General features: G+C 36.8%; 1 protein-coding gene across 3 annotated transcripts in view; it reads right to left on the bottom strand.

Annotated features, from left to right (window-relative positions):
* The window catches only part of LOC126475351 (SNF-related serine/threonine-protein kinase), a 307,760-nt gene that overhangs the window by 28,452 nt on the left and 259,319 nt on the right, over window positions 1–19,989 (bottom strand). For 2 of the 3 annotated variants that reach the window (XM_050103161.1, XM_050103163.1), the window contains exon 8: window positions 12,305–14,768. In XM_050103161.1, coding sequence (XP_049959118.1) covers window positions 12,765–14,768 — 2,004 coding nt within the window. In that variant the 3' untranslated portion in view covers window positions 12,305–12,764. Of the gene's footprint in view, window positions 1–12,304; window positions 14,769–19,989 lie in introns of those variants that run through there. The other variant, XM_050103164.1, reaches the window with a different exon arrangement.

Raw genomic sequence — 19,989 nt, 5'->3', positions numbered from 1 at the left:
ATCCGTAAGTTTACACTTAGTGCCCTTGCTATGGAAGTTCCGCAAATCACTAATTCATGAAATTGTAACTGAAAAACTGAAGTTTCGAAAAGTTTGCTCACGTTGGGTACCCAAAATTCTTACTGAACAACACAAAAAACAACAGATGAACAGTGCACTTCAGTTTTTGACATGCTACAATGAAGAAGCAATGGTTTTCTGTCTCGGATAGTCATGGGGGATAAAACTTGGGTATCATACGACACCCCTGAAACAAAATGGCAATCAATGGAATGGAGGCACAGTTCATCCCTAACATAGGTTAAACTTAAGCAAATCTTGACACCTCGAAAAGTCATGTGCATCACTTTTTGGCACAGAAAATGCATTTTGCTGATTGATTTCTTACCATGAGGCCAAACAATCAATGTACATGGTTACTGCGAGACCATTAAGAAATTGCACTTCGCAATACAGAACAAGTGCCGAGGATTACTGTCAAAAGGTGTTATTTTTTTTACACGATAATGCCCGACCTCACACGGCGAATGTGACCAAACAACTCTTACGGAAATTTGAATGGGACACATTTGATCATTCTCCGTACTGCCCGGACCTCGCTCCTAGCGACTTCCATCTCTTCCTACACCTAAAATCTATCCTTGGTGGTCAACACTTCAGTGATGATGAGCTGAAAGAACATGTTACCATATGGTTGAATACACAGACAGCAACCTTCTATAAAGAAGGCATACAAAAACTTGTACCACGCTATGACAAGTGACTACAAAATTTCGGAAGCTATGTAGAATAGTAGTTTAACAATTGTAGATTTTTCTACAATAAATATTTTTTTCTGTATCTGTACATGTTTTTTTTTATATAACCAAATATAACTTACTTTGTGGACATACCTCATATACATAAAAAAACTCACATCCCATTAACTCCTACATAATAAGTAACAAAAGATAGTGGAAGAAGTTATATTCTTTTATGTGTAATGGCATGATTGAAATAAAAAAATATCTTAGTGATCAGCAAGTTTCAGTAAGCCTCAGTTGTTCGCATTTAAAATAGGTATTTCTCTTCACATAAATGTAAACACATTTTTGTTGTGCCTATCTGTGACTCAGCATATCCACTACATAGAGAGTAGCAACCATCCTTTCATAATATTGTTAAATTCAATCACAGCTTTTCCATTCTTGGAAAAAGTATTTAGTGTCTAGGCAACAAAAACTGATGATTGTAAACTTCTTTGAGCATACATGGATGAAAATTTTTGATAGGTAAAGAACAACAGTTTTGTATGTGGAAAACAGAAGTGATTTGTATTATTGCCTGTTATCAAAGGTAGCTATTAGTTCTACATTAATAACTGTATTTTGTGCAAGAATTTGTCCTTTTCTTAATTTTGTAAATTATGGTGCTGTGAAATGTTGTGAACTGTTTAAGTAACATAAATATTTAAAAATAAATTATTTGTATCAATGTAACATAAATACATATTTATGGGTCACCAAACTGAAGCAAATGAGTGCAATGGTGTACGTTACGACAAGACCAGGACAAGATGTAATTACTTTTTTACTCAAAACAAAACTAAAAATGACTGATCAAAGCCCACAGATCCCACAGATCAATGGCTCGATTCGATTTAATAAGGTGCTGAACTTGCTAAGAACATGTAAGGGGAATGATTTCAACACAACATTAAAATCTATATCAATATAAGAATGTTTACAAACATTCAAAAAAATTAAAATAAGAAGTTTAGCACACAGGTTGATTAGAGGGCACTGCATATGTTATAAACAAATACAAATATGAAGCAATCATGCACAAACTGTAATATAATAGACACGTAAAATCGATATATATGCAGCAACTGTTTTAGGTTCCATATATTCTTTAAATATGGTTACTTCAATACTATTATTTACGACATTTGAAAAGGCATCAGTTTAATAAATTCACAAAAAAAAGAAAAAATAAATAAGCTCCTTCCACAATTGTCACTATCTGGCCTTCCATTCCGATACATGTTTTCCAAACACGCAAACAGAAAAACATAAGGGGCCACTGTGTTTTTGTGTACTGTGTTTCATTACGTGATGGTATTATCCACAAGGCTTAAAAGCACTAATAATAATAATAATAATAATAATAAGTAATGACAAAAACAGATTCGTACTATTGCAGTGTAATGAAGATCGTCGCTCACGCCTCATCAAATCTCTTACCACAGATAATTTAATGACAGGTAATTTTAATTGTGTCATACATTTTCATGATAACAGCAGTCCTAGAAATTGGAGAAAGTTTGTGCATATCTTTTAATTAGATGGTTTGATGAACTTTTGGACCAAGATTATTTGCTATTATTCAATTTCAAAACTTGTGCATGCCAACCTAAATGAAAGAGAAATTACCCAGGACTAATAATACCTCAAGGTAATTTTCATTTGCAAACAATGTCACTGTTAATGTATTTCATATTGTTTTCTGATACATGAACAAAAATGACAGCCATATTAGCAAAACTTGCATTACTCATGGACTTCACAAAAATGTTTTCTGGCTTCTTGTGATGAAGTCACAAATTACAGTCCCTGTTCTCCTCCTGCACATTGTATTTCTCAGCCTTAAATATCAGTAATCTTTTTTCCTGCATAAGATTTTGCTTGAAGCAGAAAAATTAAACTTTGTCACTGCATCCCATTCACAACTGGATCTACTGCCATTGTATATTGGATTATATTATTCATGCCATTAACAAAGACCATCTGTTTGATGACTCCATGCATTAAAAATGTGTAATATGAAATCAGTTTGAACAGATATAACTGCAGTATTCAGAATTCTTTGACAGCATTACTGAGATAAGAAATAGTGTAGGTAATGAAATGAGCACTTTGAAAACTGTAGAATAGTACTTGAGAATCTAATAATATTTAGTATATGATGGTTATGAAGTAATGTGGAATGCAAAAGAATGTGCACAGAGATGCAACCACATGCTTCATGCCCAGAAGCTGACCACGGAAGCCAATGGTATAAAATTACATCGTTTTCTGATATATTAACACAAAAGAGTGAGCACGGAGATGCAACCATATGCTTCATGCTTGGAAGATGATCTGAGAAGCCAATTGTATAAATATACATTGTTTCCTGATGCATTAACAAAAATGACAGCCATATTAGCAAAACTTGCATTACTCATGAACTTCCCAGGAACATTTTCTAGCTTCTTGTGATGAAGTCACAAACTATAGTCCCTGTTGTCACCAATCTCAAGATTGGTATAATGCACTAGTTATTTACTAAGCACAGTCCTACAGGGGGTGGTATTTTCTTACCTTCCTTTGACTTGTTAGCTAACTTAGTCATCTAGTTACAAGAGAACCAAGACCTTAGCATAGAATCTGTTATACATAGAAGTAACTAAAGGTCAGATAATACCTCATGAATTTACCATGTAACAAATTTTGAATTTTAAGCTTTGAATGACTGGCTTGACAAATACAAACAAAACTTAGAAAAAATTCACAGAACTGACAAAAGCTTATTAACAAAATAAGCTTGTTCCATCTCTGTGTGTCATCTACTATTGAATGCGCATTAATGGTCCACGTCTCCATAAAAAGTAAACCTGTATACTTTCTTGACATCGAGTCATCTATAATTTTTCAAACAATTTATTGTAATATACTTGGCTGCATCTCTTGATATCAATTAAATATACACACACAATACAACATCAAGGACTAATAACAACACCTTTCTAACAACAAACAGTTTATTTGTACATTATCTGAATGCAAGGTTTCAAGATTAAACAAACAGATGTATGTCTCTCACTTTTTAGAAATACAACATAGTAATGGAAAAAAGCTTTCATAACAATGATATTAAAAGACAACAATATTTGACATCACATAAATATATACATATTTTGCATATATAATAAGAATATCTTAAATATTTGGCTACAAAATGTACAGTTACATGAAATCTGAGATTTAACATACTTTGAATGAGGCATTTCATATAATACAGTCAATGTGCTGACATAAAGCAGCAAACATTTTCATAAGAGAAAAATAGGGGAGCGTTTGACTAGATATTTAAAAACTGTTAAATAAAACATGCAGTAATTATTTTTAAGCACACACGCAGTAAATACTACACAGTTTACACTACACCTAAGTGTGGGGCAGAACTAATGCTTCAGAGACATTAACTACAAAAAATTGAAGACTGACGGACATATTCACTCCTGAAAAATTTTCTGTCTCCATCTAATGGACAAGTCTGGCTCCCATTCGCATAAAGGCAAATTAAAAGCAACAGAATATCAAGACAAGAAGCCCAAATTTATTTTATTCTCAAAAATGAAAGAATGTAAGACTGCAGATTCCGTGTGTAGCATATGATACCTTATTAGTTATATATATATATACAGATACACACAGAAAGTAATTACAGAGTAATAAAATGGAAGACAGGACATTCAATGTGATTTATTTTTATTCATCTCAATTGCTGTGTAATAGCATTAGAAAATTACTTATTTACACAGTAATAAAGGTACTGAAAAACAAAAATATTTCTTAAAAGAAAAGTTGTTCACACTTTCAACACATTAAAAGCGCTATTTGTGGATTCTACAATCTAAAAGTCTGTCAACTTTACACACAAAATTACATAAATAAAGGAGTTACAGCTCTCACTGCTTTATCTCGCTATTTTAACTAACTTGACACTAACAATGCACAGCAATTTGTACAGCTTGAACAAGGTAACTGCCTGTAGTTGCTCTTGGAGGAAGCAAATAACTCCAATGACATATGTAATGGGCAGTCAGTAAATTTGCTTATAATTGGTTCTTTGTAACTATCCTAATATTTTGAGAAAGCACATTCGACATTGTGTATCATACGTGAGAGGAGGACACTTGAGCAAAAATGAAACCCTCTGTGAAAACAGCTTCGTACACATATATCACAAATAAGTTTTCACAAAAATCTGAAGATTTGTATGCAATACTGTGGAAAATTGCAATACCTAAAGAATTTTGTTGATTTTCTAGGTGTGAAATATCCACTTCAACACAAAATAGTGCAAACAAATGTCTTGCAATGGTTTAAAGAATAATTTATAATAGTAATATGAGCAATTAATATTTGGCTGTACACTATTAAAAACACACATAATGTGTATGTTAACTACATTAGTTTTATGTCAGCAATAAAAAAATGTAGTGCTTCATGGAAATCTTAAGTAATAAGAAATGTAAATAAAAGTAAGGGGGAATAAAAGGCATTTGGAAATAAGTTTCTTCGTGAAATGTTTTGATTACACCATCTCAGATTCTGTATACAGTCCCATCCCTAAGCAGATCTGCGTACTGAAAATATTACACAAGTAAAAGTAATGTATATGTTTAGGAATGTAAGTGTACTTTAAAAAAGAGGGCTGAAGAAAATCTCCCAATTCATATTACAATCCTGGCAAGCACTGCATTTTTAGGGCAGGTTTAACAAGTTGTTCATTACACAGCAATTATTGTGAAAGCACAATTTACACTGTGGTGTTTAATTTCCATGTATGTTTAGCGACACATAATGAAAGAACACAAAAAGAAGTGGTTCAAAATATGCTTAAACACACTTTTCTTAATTGTCTAGCAAAAAAAGTAAATTTGACGTTGGTATGACATGAAATAATCTAAAGATTAACATAAAGCATTGTATCACTGAGTAAAAATGTTAGTGAAAGTTTATAATAAAATGTGTTTCTGGTTTAAGCAATTATTTCAAAAGCAAGATTACTTTCTAAATATTTTTAGGGGAACAAAACATTGCAGTCTTCTGTTAACATTGAAAAAATTTGGTCAGACTGTGTAAAACACACACACACACACACACACACACAGGGGCACGTGCGTGTGCACATGCTTTATACAATGCAGTTCATCGTGAGTAGTCCTCATCGTGAGTAGTCTTAGACTTCCAGCCTCTAGCCTGTCATCTCTGTCTAAGATTACTTCTGATTTATGCTGAAAACCATCATAGCACTTTTTATTGCAGCTGTCCCTTTTTATACACATTCCAGATAAGCCAAACACTTATTTATGGTAAAGAGCCATAAATAACACCCACAAATACTCACTACTGTCACTTGAATTCTTTGGAATCTAACTGCAACACCAAAAAGTGTGTACTGTACATAAAGTTGTTGAAGAAAAGCTATTAAAATACAAAACATCAAAGAATAAAAAAACTAGTCCTGCCACCAAATTAAAGTTCAAAAAGCTCATCTGCTGTGGTGATTCTTGCAGGTATGCCAGCATGTTATCACCAATGCCCCAGCCTTTCCATCACACCCTTGCATTACCACTTACAATTCTTTGTTTTCAGCAATCCTCACCTTTATCATCCAGCTCAATGTTATCTGACTGCATCAATATCAGCAATTTAACATTTCATCTTTAGATAGTCATGACACACTAAAATTGTATTACTGTTACATCTAAATCCCTGTTTTGTTATTTCATTTACTACTCACTAAACTTTTGTTTTACGTGACAAAAAACTAGCTTTTGTATTCTAATGACCTCACTGTGACAGTTTATTCTGCACTTCTTTTCCTTTCTACATCTTAACTGTTTCTCTGGCTTCAGTTACATAACTTGGTCACTCCCTCTCCTTCCCATATTTATGAATCTTCTCATAACTTATTTCTTCTCTGTGCTCCAGACAAAACCAATATTTGGACCTGAGAGCTCTTAGCTCACAGTATGCCCAGAAGCATTTCTATCAAATACTTAAATTTTCCACTTTACTTGTTACATGCCTCTATTCCTTATTACATTGATGTACAATGGAGTTCATTTATTATTTATATGATTCACTTCAAAACCAAGCATTATACAAAGTGAAATAAACCCTAGTTTACAAATAACTGAAGTAGCAATCTTTTTTATGATTATAATTTGTAGACACATATCTGAAAGCTAATGAAAGGCAACTCTGTACACATCACATACAAATTACTATAAGCATTGTAATAATTTTGCAAAACTACTGTCTGGGTCATAAATCTGCTAGCAAAATACTCATACACAAATTTACACACTGCCTGTTTTGTGCATAGGACAGAAGGAAGCAACTGATCTGATCTGACCTCAAAATTTAATCATCTCCTAAAGGGAATTTACTACACCATTAGAGAATTGGAGGGAAGAGAGAGCAGTAAGGGCAACACAGCAAACAGTTTACTGGCCAACATAGACTTGAAGACATCACAACTTATACGCAATGACAAGCATAATGGACATACAAGTCCTCTGCCTTGTTTTTTACACCAGATATTTGAAGATTCAGCTGCATCGTTCAAACTGTAGAATGCTGATAACCGTCTTTATTATGAACCCATTAGTGAAATCATTATGAGTTGATAATATATCTATTATGTAGCAAAAAAGGCACCCCAAGCCTGCATATTTCACTGTCAATTACAACTGCAACTATCAAATATTATAAGATTATTTGGCAAATAAATGAGTCAATGAGGTCAGTTGCCTTCCAAGTCTAAAATTATAAACAAAAAAAAAAACACATTTTTGATTAAGAATGAGAGACAAACAAAAGAAGGATTGAATTTCTGGACATGACAAAAAGTACTCTTTGGCCCATTCTGTGACTTACTATTTTAGAGCTCCACATCTGTATCAAAAGTTACACAAGTCATGTGTTAGAGTGATCATTGTAGCACAATGTCTTTATTTCCACTCAATATCTGTGCTTGTCAGATCATCAGTAAGTCACGAATATTTATGAATTATGCTACAAAACTAAAAATGAAGTTCATAACACTGAACTAAAAATAATATACAATCAAGCAAGAAACCTATATGAAGAGAATGGGTGTTTGTGCCAATAAATCTCTGTTAATGAGAGATCCAAAACCCTTCCATTAACAGTCATTTCATTATTACAGCAAGAACTGATATGCTGCTAGCAAAAATTTTTGAGTATGATTCTAAAAACTACATGAAAAGCTGTGTACGCATTACAATATGCTCTATTAAATAATACACACATCACATTATTTGGCCACAATGAGTTGGTGGACAAGACAAAGTAATAATTTGTGCATTAAAGTATCCTGAATGTGAAATGGTGTTCTAACTTGTCTGAAGGGATGCTGCACCAATAACACTGCAAAAAGTTGAGTCTTTAACCAAAAAGGCCTAATACTTTTCAGGCTGACTGCATTTTGTGTGTTTCTAACATTAATTTACAGGTTATAACAGGGGAGATAATGGGCTTTACAAAATTTATGTGGCAAAAGTAGTGAAGTTGGTAACAGAAATCCCGTGTAAATTGACATTCTTCCAGATCATAAAAAATGGCCATGTTTTTTGAAGCTACACACCTCACAACAATCCAAAACCTAAACTATACTTTCTAATTTACAGAAAGTGTCAATGCAATCATATTTTTTAACACAGGTTATGATGAATAAATATGAAGCTTGCCACTGATAAAAAAAGTCAATCAGCATCTGACATTTTTGTAGCAAGCTGACAGCATTTTTTTTTTTTTTTTGTCTTCTCATCCATCTTTCTTCAAGGAAAATGAACACTTAAAAGAATACTCCATGGAGCACATATGAGAATTTTGAAATGTTAATTGTGCCAATCAGATAACATTTAACAGACCAGCTAATGGGGAAGAACGTGGATGAATAATAAATGACTGCATGCAGAACAGCAAACTGCATAACAGAGATTTGTAATTTATATAAAACTCTCAGATATTTCCAAATAGTTCATAATTCACATCCATTTCTATTCTGTTTAATATTTAAACATTTTTTATTAAAAAAGTAAACAGACCTTAATGTATACATAGAACAATGTTTCACTTAAGTAGCTTAAGACTGACTAAAGCTGCCAATGACTGAGAAAAGTTGAAGACCAGAAACAACATTATCCAGAAACCAGTTGGAACTTCTTAGGGAGAGGAGGGGGGAAAGGGGAGGGGGGGGGGGGGTGTGAGATTAAGCTGACACATTCCACTCTCTCCGTACAGCAGCCTGGTCTCTTGTATATTCTGTGGCTGTAGCGCACCATTATGGTAGAAGAGTATTTATGTCAGAAGGTGAATGTTCGTTTGAATGATACCATGGAAACCCTATCAGGCACCTTGACATCAACTTCTCTATCTTGGCTGTCTGCTCTCAGTAACATTGCTAAGCCACATCTGAGATGACAACAAACAGTGAGTGTGAAAGGGTAAAGATTAATAACTGAGATTTTTCCCAAAAGCTACCTGTCCAGGACATTTTGCTTGGTCCATCCAGCAGGTGTCTCAAGTCAAGGAAACCATTCTGGACATCTCGTGGGATCTAACTGCTCAAGACTGAAGATATGTAGAAGGAGACATGGACCAGCATATGTTGTCATGACCTTGAAGACCCCACAAGTATATAGGCTTGCAACTGTCTAGGAGAAACTAAAGCAACTGGACAGAACCCAGTGTGAACATGGAAGAACTATGTCCTTCATGTACAACCGGATACTCTCAAACTGCCCACTGTGTGACTCCGAAGCTTCAGAGAAAACTATCGACCACAGTGCAGAGGAATATTCAAAGACTTGTTTCCATGAAGACTGGAAGAATATTGTCACTGCCTCTCCAACAACATTGGAATGGATACTCTCTTGACATCACTCTGTAAGGCCAATTGAGACCAAAAGTCTTCCATATTTCTTTTGCACTTTATTGTGAAAATATTGTTGTGAATTGTATATGTATATCGATATGGTAAATAATAATAATAATAAAAATAATAATAATAATAATAGTAATAATAATAATAACAACAAAGTGAATGAGATTCCTCTTATCTGGTTTATTTGCATGAAATATGATAACTGGAATTTACGGTAGACATAATAATGTCATTTATCAGACTGACACATCGCTGAACAGCAAACAACGAAATGTATAAAGTGGAAAACTATCTACACCCAAAAGCTTTGGTGTGTGGTTGATGGCATGTAGAAAGAAGCAATACAAGAAAACTGAGAAAATGTTGCATGCTTTCATGAAAATATTGGAACAATGAGATTTCCGCTCTGCAGCGGAGTGTGCGCTGCTATGAAACTTCCTGGCAGATTAAAACTGTGTGCCACACTGAGACTCAAACTCGAGTCCTTTGCCTTTTGCGGGCAAGTGCTCTACCAACTGAGCTACCCAAGCATGACTCATGCCCCACTGAAGGTAGGAGATGAGGTACTGGCAGAAGCAAAGCTATGAGGACGGGACATAAGTTGTGCTTGGGTAGCTCGATAGACCACTTGCCTGCGAAAGGCAAAATTCCTGAGTTCAAGTCTCGATCCAGCACACAGTTTTAATCTGCCAGGTAGTTTCATACTGGAACAATGCCCATCACCTGTAAGTCGAATTAGAATGTTCACTATTCCTCAAGCATAAAATTTTGGCACATATAATTTCCACAGCTGATACAACACGCTTTCACTTTATTTTGAGATTTTTTTGGAAGTTTATTTTCCAAACTCATTTTGTTGCTATGATAGAATGTTCCCTGGATTATTTTTTGTAACATGGGTCTCTAAAGTCATCATGGATTACAAGCCATTAATTACTAATCAAGTGTACCACAAGATATCTTACACGATCAGATCTAATCTAAATGAGGCTTAACTTCTGATATATTCCCTAGAAAGTAAAAATGGAAAAATGAAAAAAAAAAAAAAAAAAAAAAAAAAAAAAATCAGAGAGGCAAAGATTATAAGTCAACATATATGTCAATCAGAATTTGAATTTCACTTGTACTGAGAGAATGTCTTGCAGCTACTGTCTCTACTTTTATCAAGTTACTAATAATTTCATCTGTAACTAAATGCTAATTTCAAGCTTCGCAATGTCAGAGTTCCACATTGCATTGTGCAATTAAAATGCAAGTAATTTTCATTTCTAAGATTTTGATAAATTATTGTGCCACTGCTGACATTCCTTGTGCGTATTGTGTATTCATTAAAGGAGAACTTTCTTATTACACTGTTGGACAGCAAATATTAAATTATGTACAGCACAGTTTAGCTCCATACGACATACAGCATGCAATATTTGGACATGCACATGCTAAGTGTTAACACAGATAATTAAACAGAAAAGCAGCTACTAGGAAAAAAGTTAATGCAACAAAAAATTTGCATCTATAAGCCGCAAAAGAACTGGAGAATAAAAATGATACCATATAACATTTAGCAACCTATTAATAAAATCACACATTAAAAGTGTCCATTTAATATGAGCATGCTAATGGAAAATCCTTGACAGTATGTAAATAATTTATAGAGTAGAGGTAACAAATCATTAAATAAATGAGGCTTTCAGTTGTCACTATGCACAAAAAGAAGAGTGAGACTTCTGTGAACTTTTGGTATGTGCGTGAAATAGCACTGAAGAATGAGTCATCCAAAAGCTGTAAAAGTTTTCACTGTTGTTTAGGTGCCTACTGAGACTCATCTATATGAATTAAGATATGAAATGTCTGATATGAATTAAGATATGAAATGATGTCTTATTTGCATGCAAACATAATAAATGATTAAATGAAACTTCTGAGTTGCCCAGCTACTAACAGAAATATCTTTTGGCAGAAAACTATTGTTCTGTTATGAAAATAGGACGCATTATGTATCTTATTTATGCAGTTTACACATAAGTGAGTATCAAAAAAATTGTCCAATTGTGACTCTCTGGTAATGAACTCATTTCAGTTATTAAATTTTAATTATTTTTCCTATAGTTATTGATACACTTGTTTTGTCTTTTACAGATGTTTTTACATTAGCAATGGGTTTGGGAGAAGGAGGGGACGAAGTGGGTAAACGGTCTTTATGTAAAAATTAATTCCTATGGTGAAAATAAAATCTCAGCAAGCATGGACTGCAGAATAAATGAACAAACTCAAGTACAAAAATTATGAGAAAGGTATATCATTATTTTATGATGATCTTAGAGAAAATGATAATGAGCAGTTAACACTAAAGAATAATAGAGAAAATGATGATCACAGTATATGCTTCACACTAAATGGCATACAGCAATACCGCAGTAATATGAGAGTAAAAGAAGTTTTTCAGTTTAAAATAAAATAAAAAATAAAAAGAAGAAAGGAAAAAAGATTCTGAGTATATAACATGGGACATAAAATAAAATTAAAATTGCTACATTACACAGCATGCTACACAGATCCATATATAAACAGCTTCATTACAAGGACGATCACAAAGTTTCTGATCTCTGAAGTCATACTCAGCAGTAAAACTGACTGGCATAACTTAAAAAAAGTTACTGTACATATACACATTATACTTTCATATTTGTGATTTGATGGACTGTAACAAAATGCAAAATACAAATGTATAGCAAATTATGTATTAAAGTAGAAGGAAATAAGATTACGTAACAGATGTTTAACTACACAAATTTGTTGGACCTAAATGTTAAGACCACTTACATGAAACACAATACTTACAAAGGACTATTACTGAAAAATGACTGACTAGATCAGTCAGTCACAACCGACACAGAATACATAATTCTATAACCGCACTCATCAGTCATGTATGACAGACTTTAACTACATAAACATTAATCTGGACAGTGCTAGCACAGGGAATGACTGTTGCCTGAGCTTATCATGACAAGCAAAGCCGTTCTCATCTATGGACTTTAACAAAGACTGCAGCATTGTGATGTATTACCTAAGTGGACTTGACACATTCCTATACCTGGACAAGTTGCACCAAGTGGCACCAGACTTTCTGAGTGTGTTTCTGAATTTTTTAAATTTTGATTAATATCACCCACTCCCACAACAATAGCAGTCTTATTATTTTCATTACCTGCTGCTGTCCCACTGCATCTGCGGGTGCTTTCGCCAGTAGGTACTTTGCCTGCAGCAGTACACCACCTCTCCTCGCCACACACCAGAAGTGAAGCCGGTGCAGAGGATGTCACTCGGTCACGAACAATTGAGCCACACGACTGGGCTTTGTACAGTCTGCCTCGACCAAACAGTCCCGGAAGTGGAAGGCAGAGCTTTTTGTGAACCTGAAAGTAGCGACTCAATAGTCTTCCTTTCTTCCCAGTGTTAGTTTTCTGCTTCTCTCCTACTGCATTCTTTGAAGTTGCAGATTTGCAACAGTTCTCTTTGCCCTCCCCATGACATTTGGCTAAAGGGATACTGTCCAATTCCTTACACGAGGTGTCGAGAAAACCACCCATTATCCTATGTGACACAGAAAAATTATCAACTGACTGTTCATTAGTTTCTGTACTCTTCTCACTTTTGAAGTTCCCTGACTTCAGAGGACTTCTATCTGAAATCACAAGGGATGCTTGCTGCTGAGACGATTTTCTGGATGGAGTTGCACAGGATGGTGAGAGGGGCCAGCCCTGGAACAGACGAGCCCCAAAACCTCTCACTCTGCTGGGAGGCAGAGGAGCCACATACTCTGCCTGCTGATGCGGTGGCAGTGAAAGTGATAATTCTGCCTCCTGCACTTCTGTGATACGATTAAGAGACTGACTCTCTCTCAACCTAGTTTCTCCAGGCCGCCTACGACACTGTCTCCGGCCCCCTCCACTTCCTTTATTACCATTGCTAGTTATGGCAGAAGTCCTTTCAGAATCAGCATGCGATTCTGGGGCCGTACCACTATTGCACTCAGAAGCAGATTCGCGGGATCGGCTGCCACCTCCACCAGCACCTCCACTTCCACCGGGATCTTGGGAATCACTAGAGTCATCGTGTGAATCTCTCCTCTGTTGCTGGAATGGCTTTGCGTCACCAGTAATCTTATGAGCACGTTTCTTGCGACTCTCACTATCGTCATCACTGGCATCCGAAGAACTACATGATGCTGTCCGTGTCTTGTGGAACCTACTTCGGCGCTGCTCGTAGTTCTGACGACTGACGTAGCTGCGAGAGGTCTGACTAGAGCGTGTCGTATCTCCGATGACACTTTCACCTTCCTCAAATATTTCATTCAGTGGAGGTGAACCCAGAACAGTATGTAATGGACGAGTAGGTGATGGCATTGTCTTATATTTTGGAAGTAAAGGTTGCTCCATAGCTGGAGAGGATGTATGTATAGGTATGGATATCGTGGAAGATTCTGTTATAAAAGATGTAGTTGTGGATGGACAGGGGGTTTGGGATGAAATGGAGTCTCTTGAGGTTAATGAAGTTGGTTTTTTCAGTGGCACTTTCACTAATGGAACTGTCTGTTTCATTCCCGTTTGCCATTTTGTGCTACTTGTGGCATACGTAGCTGTTAGTTTTGTAGACAACTCTGCTGACGATCGCAGTCTTGAACTTTCAGTTGTTGTAGGAAGAACTTTCTTTGCCGGTGAAGCCCACACTGTAACTGGTCGCTGTGATGTATCATCACGAATGCCAACGTGGAGTATTCCCCCTCCAGAATTTGAGGCACCGCTGGATGGAACTGACATCTTGTGTGTTGCAGTATTCCCTGCAGAGGAGCCATCTTTTCGACGCTCCGACTCTGCCAGACGCTCTTGCAGCGCCAAGTTTAATTTTCCCTCTGAGCGAGAACCACGTCTATTCAAGGAACCGTGAGGTGGAGCCAACTCTTCACGGCCAGAACACGATGTCATGTCGTCTTCGTCCTCCTCTTCCTGGACAATACTACACTTCCGGGATCGGTAATTCTACAACAAAAGACATTTGTGTAAATAATTTATTCCATTACATAAAATTTCTCAATTTAGAGAACAATGTATTTATAATTCTACAGAGCTCAATAGTATTTAACTAGAAAGAAAATTTACTCAAACATCTAACCCAAATATGTATAATATAAAACAATGAAAGATAAACACATATGTAACAAAAGTCTTAAATTAATTACTCCAATTGGACACCATTAGTAAAGAACACATGCCAAAAATTTATGGAAGAATGATGTGATCTGCCCTCAATTATGTAAGGTGTGGGTTAATTACCATTCCATAATAGAAACTAAGATATGAGCAGGAAAAAAAGGGAGGAGGGGGAGGGAGCGAGGGAGAGAGAGGGAGAGACTGGATTTAAACATCATGGTCATTATATGGAGCAGAAGCTTGTAATGGAAAAGAGCAGGGTAAGATACCAGTCATGTTCTATTCAAAGGACCCATCCAGATATTCAGTTTTTGCAATTAAGGGCAGCAACGGAAAATATTATATGAGGTAGCCAGAGAGATTTTAATCACATTTAAAATGATAATTTACAGAGTGTCCTAGCTCTCTCAGTCAAGAGATTGTAATTTATATTGTGGAGCTGTAAATAGTACAAAAAAGCTAATCTTATTTATTACTTATTTATCTATCCAAGTCTAAAAAAACACTAAAAAAGATAATGACAGAAAGAAAATACTCTAAAACCAATACATGACATTAGTTGGCAATAAAAATGCAAAGCGAGCTCTATTTTTGGCAACTGGAAGATAATAAAATGCAGAAAAACTTACGTAACATTATCAAAGACAGGATATGTTGGTAAAAGACAGACCAGAAACATGGGGAAAATGTCTTGAGAGCAACAGAAGTGCACAATGAGTTTCTATGCAGCACATTTCGTAATACGAGGTCAGTTACAGCTCCAGCATTTTTGTTGTAGTGACAGATGTTCCTTCTCCTAGTAACAAAACTACCCACATTTTTTATGCTGATCTCTTCAAGATTAGGAATTTTATACTTGTTTCATGCATTTCTTTGTACACATATCAACCACAATCTGGCTAGTTCATTACCGTGGAAATTTAAACTACTCTGTATTTCATATCACAATTTGTGAGAGAGCTGTCAAACTTTAGGTAGTTAATAACGAAGCCTAACATCATTAATGTCTTACTCAAAACTATTACTTATATATCAATCCCCTAAACAAATGAATCTGTGATTTCAGTTCAAAGTGCATTTCGTTTACACTTTAACTGTGATCCCCCATGTGTCAAAAACATTTGTCTATGGCACAGTCAGTTCACAACAACCGGATGTGTGTGTGTGTGTGTGCAGAGGTAAAGGCCAGGGAAGACCAAAAGTGTCTACAGAGGGTGCTGACCAAGCAGGGTTGCCATAAGTTTCCCCAAGTGAAATTCCCTGATATTTCCCTGCCTTCCAGGCAGGTTTTAGCTTATTTCCCTGAGATCTCCAGGGTAAGTAAAGACATAAATTGACAAAAAGAAGTAAGGACTTCTGTAATTCTCCCCCATAGAGCAAAAATCTTAAATAATAACATCAACATTTGTAATGAATGGTTTTTAGATGGAGAAAGCACGCCAAATGTTAAGACCACTGCTGTTATCTTATTTCAATAAAACAAAACACATTTTGTGACAAAATTACACATTTCCTTGGAGTTGCAAGACCTTCACTGATTTCAGAAACAATATGAGAAAAAAGTGGGCCTCTTGAAAGAAGTGTATAAGGCAGGGAGAAGTTGTGTAAATCAACACTATAGGTGACTGCCAATAAAATGTTCATTCTACAATGTTTGTTATTGTCTTACGTCTGTTATTTTACAGGTATTGTGTGATTTTTCTTTTGAGAAGTATATGAGTACATAGCATACAAACCGCCAGCAACTGCCACAATTTTCGTCGTCTTACTGTGCATACTTTCTAATATATAAACTGCTTTCGAAGTGCCAAAATGAAGAACGATAAATAAAATGTCTATAAAACACTGCACTGTACAATGTACAGGGGTAGTTTGAAAAGATCTCGTAATCACCACGGGAGGTCAGCACTAGTGAGACGAGTTGTTCACATTATATTCATTGGACTGTTGCCTGTATACACATGCCAGGTCTGTGCTCTTGGAAGAGGGCTGTGGCGATGATGTGGCTCTGTTGTTGTTCTCCCACAGTGATTTGCAAAGATGAGAGGGGCAGGGGGGAGGGGGCGGGAAGGAAATCGAGATTCAAGCAGTAATTAAGTACTTCACAAAGAAAAGTATGAAAGCAGGACATTCACACCGATTTTCAGAATACACTGGGGAACTCTGCTCCTTCATATTCAACTGCTGCCAAGTGGACAAATGAATTTAAATTTAGTCAGGAGTGCTTAGTTGATCATCCACGCAGTGGTCGGCCAAGATTTTTCACTACCTCCGAAATCATTGCAAAAAGTGCACAAAATGGTCAAAAAGAATCACCGATTGAAAGTGCGTGAAACTGTTCACGCTTGCCAGATGTCATCTGAAAGGGTACATCACATTTTTAACTGAAGAATTAGAAATGAAAAAATTATCTGCAAGTTGGATGCCTCGACTCCTGTCGCGCGCCCACATACGTGTGCTGTCGCCATGGCAAAATTGCACACACTCCAGTATGAATTGTTGCCACACCTGCCTTATTCACCTGATATGGCTCTGTCAGACTTCTATCTCTTCGCAAAACTGAAATTTTTTTCTCGGTGGATGAAAATTCACTTCAAATGAAGAACTGATAGCTGAAGTTGACAACTATTTTGCAGGCCTGGAGGAAACTCATTTTAGAGATGGTATCAAGGCACTGGAACATTGTTGGACCAAGTGCATTAATCTACATTGAAAACTAAAAAAAGTTTCAGTGATGCAAGTACTTTTTTTCTATTCCATTCCAAGAACTTTTCAAACCACCCTCGTACTTGCAGTGAGACAGTCACAATTCCTGAAATCCATCGCCCGTGGCCTCTGGCCTGCCAAGGAGCACCTCTGTCCTGGGTCCATGGGTATATCACAAAAACCTTCCGGTTTATGCCACACTTAAATAGACCCGGCCTGTGGGCAGATCGGTAAGACCAGATCCGTTGGGTAGGGCCTGCCATTAGTGGGAAATGATCGGCTTCAGATCAGCAGGCGTGGTCTATTAGAGATACCCACAGAAACGCCCTGCAGTTTTGGCCCATTGTGGAAATGCACTCATGTGGCCAGCTATTCACAGGTCACATGTCGCAGACATCATGTTGATGAAATGAGACCGTGGGGATCAATCCATGGAACAGATAACTTGTGCAAAGGCTCTGAGAATCAGTACGAATGAGGATAGGTAGCAACTCACCATAAAGATGATCGCTGAGCTGCAGACAGGCACATAGAAAGGACAATCACACTTTCACAACAAAATTTTCAGATAAAGCCTTTATCAGAAAACGAGAGCGCTCACACACAATCACTCAGACAAACCTCGTGCACACATGACCGTCGTCTCGGGCTACTGCATCATCAATCTCTTAGACTCAGATCCAAACAAACCACTCCTCATGCCTCCCTCCCTTTTGTCATCAGCTGCTAGGCTAGTAACAAAAAGTGGTGGCAGCACTGACTACAAGCTGCGGGGAATGGTAGGAAGGGAAAAAGCAGTAAGCATGAGGGAGTAGGGAAGTGACACACTTACTCAACTGCACCCAGCCATGCATGACATCTCGGTTAACAAACCATTTCATCTGCTCAGACAAAAACGAGATTTATCCAGTGTTTTTTTCGAAATTTCCCTGATTTCCCTGACTCGTTTGAAATTCTCTGATATTCCCTGATTTCCAGAACTTGTGGCAATCCAGCAAGTCAGCACATCTTACCTTCGTAGCCCTAAGAAGTCAGTTAGGAAAGCAGGTCTTGAATTTCAGATGCTAAAGATGATAGTGTAGAAGATTTAAGAAAACATTTACACATGCATCCATATCGATTACAGCTAGTAAATGCTGTATAGCCAACACACACACACACACACACACACACACACACACACACACACACACACACACACACACAGTGCGTGTACTGGTGCTGCGGCTCACAGTGTGGCTTCAGTTCCAGATACTGCCGTTGTGTGTGTGAGTTGCATTATATGGAGAGTAGCAACTTTCCTTTCATAACATTGTTACATTCCATTCTGGATTTTCCATTCTTTAACTTTGTGAGTGAACTATCCATCTAAGTAAGGAGGTATAATAGAGGGAAACATTCCACGCGGGAAAAATATATTTAAAAACAAAGATGATGTGACTTACCATACGAAAGCGCTGGCAGGTCGATAGAAACACAAATAGACACATACATACACACAAAATTCAAGCTTTCGCAACAAACTGTTGCCTCATCAGGAAAGAGGGAAGGAGAGGGAAAGATGAAAGGAAGTGGGTTTTAAGGGAGAGGGCAAGGAGTCATTCCAATCCCAGGAGCGGAAAGACTTACCTTAGGGGGAAAAAAGGACAGGTATACATACACTCGCACACACACACATATCCATCCACACATATACAGACACAAGCAGACATATTTAAAGACAAAGAGTTTGGGCAGAGATGTCAGTCGAGGCGGAAGTGCAGAGGCAAAGATGATGTTGAATGACAGGTGAGGTGTGAGTGGCAGCAACTTGAAATTAGCGGAGATTGAGGCCTGGTGGGTAACGGGAAGAGAGGATATATTGAAGAGCACGTTCCCATCTCCGGAGTTCGGATAGGTTGGTAAGGTAAGTCTTTCCGCTCCCGGGATTGGAATGACTCCTTGCCCTCTCCCTTAAAACCCACTTCCTTTCATCTTTCCCTCTCCTTCCCTCTTTCCTGATGAGGCAACAGTTTGTTGCGAAAGCTTGAATTTTTTGTGTATGTATGTGTCTGTTTGTGTTTCTATCGATCTGCCAGCGCTTTCGTATGGTAAGTCACATCATCTTTGTTTCTAAATATAAGTAAGGAGGTAATTACCCATAAAACTCATATCTGGGCGGCAAGGGGGGGGGGGGGGGGGGGTGAGGTGTCAGGCCATTCTCGTGAACTTGTACAATATCAAAGAGATACCCCTGATTTAAATATTTTCTGTGTTGTGTCTTGACATCAAAAGTATGGATCTCCTCCCCCCCCCCCCTCCCCCCACTAAAGTTATTGTAACTGGTGGCATATCTGCATATGTT

The sequence above is a fragment of the Schistocerca serialis genome, chromosome 4, assembly GCF_023864345.2.
Source record: "Schistocerca serialis cubense isolate TAMUIC-IGC-003099 chromosome 4, iqSchSeri2.2, whole genome shotgun sequence".
Lineage (NCBI taxonomy): Eukaryota > Metazoa > Arthropoda > Insecta > Orthoptera > Acrididae > Schistocerca > Schistocerca serialis.
Note: the sequence above shows the minus strand (reverse complement) of the source record. Positions and strands in the feature narration are given on the sequence as shown.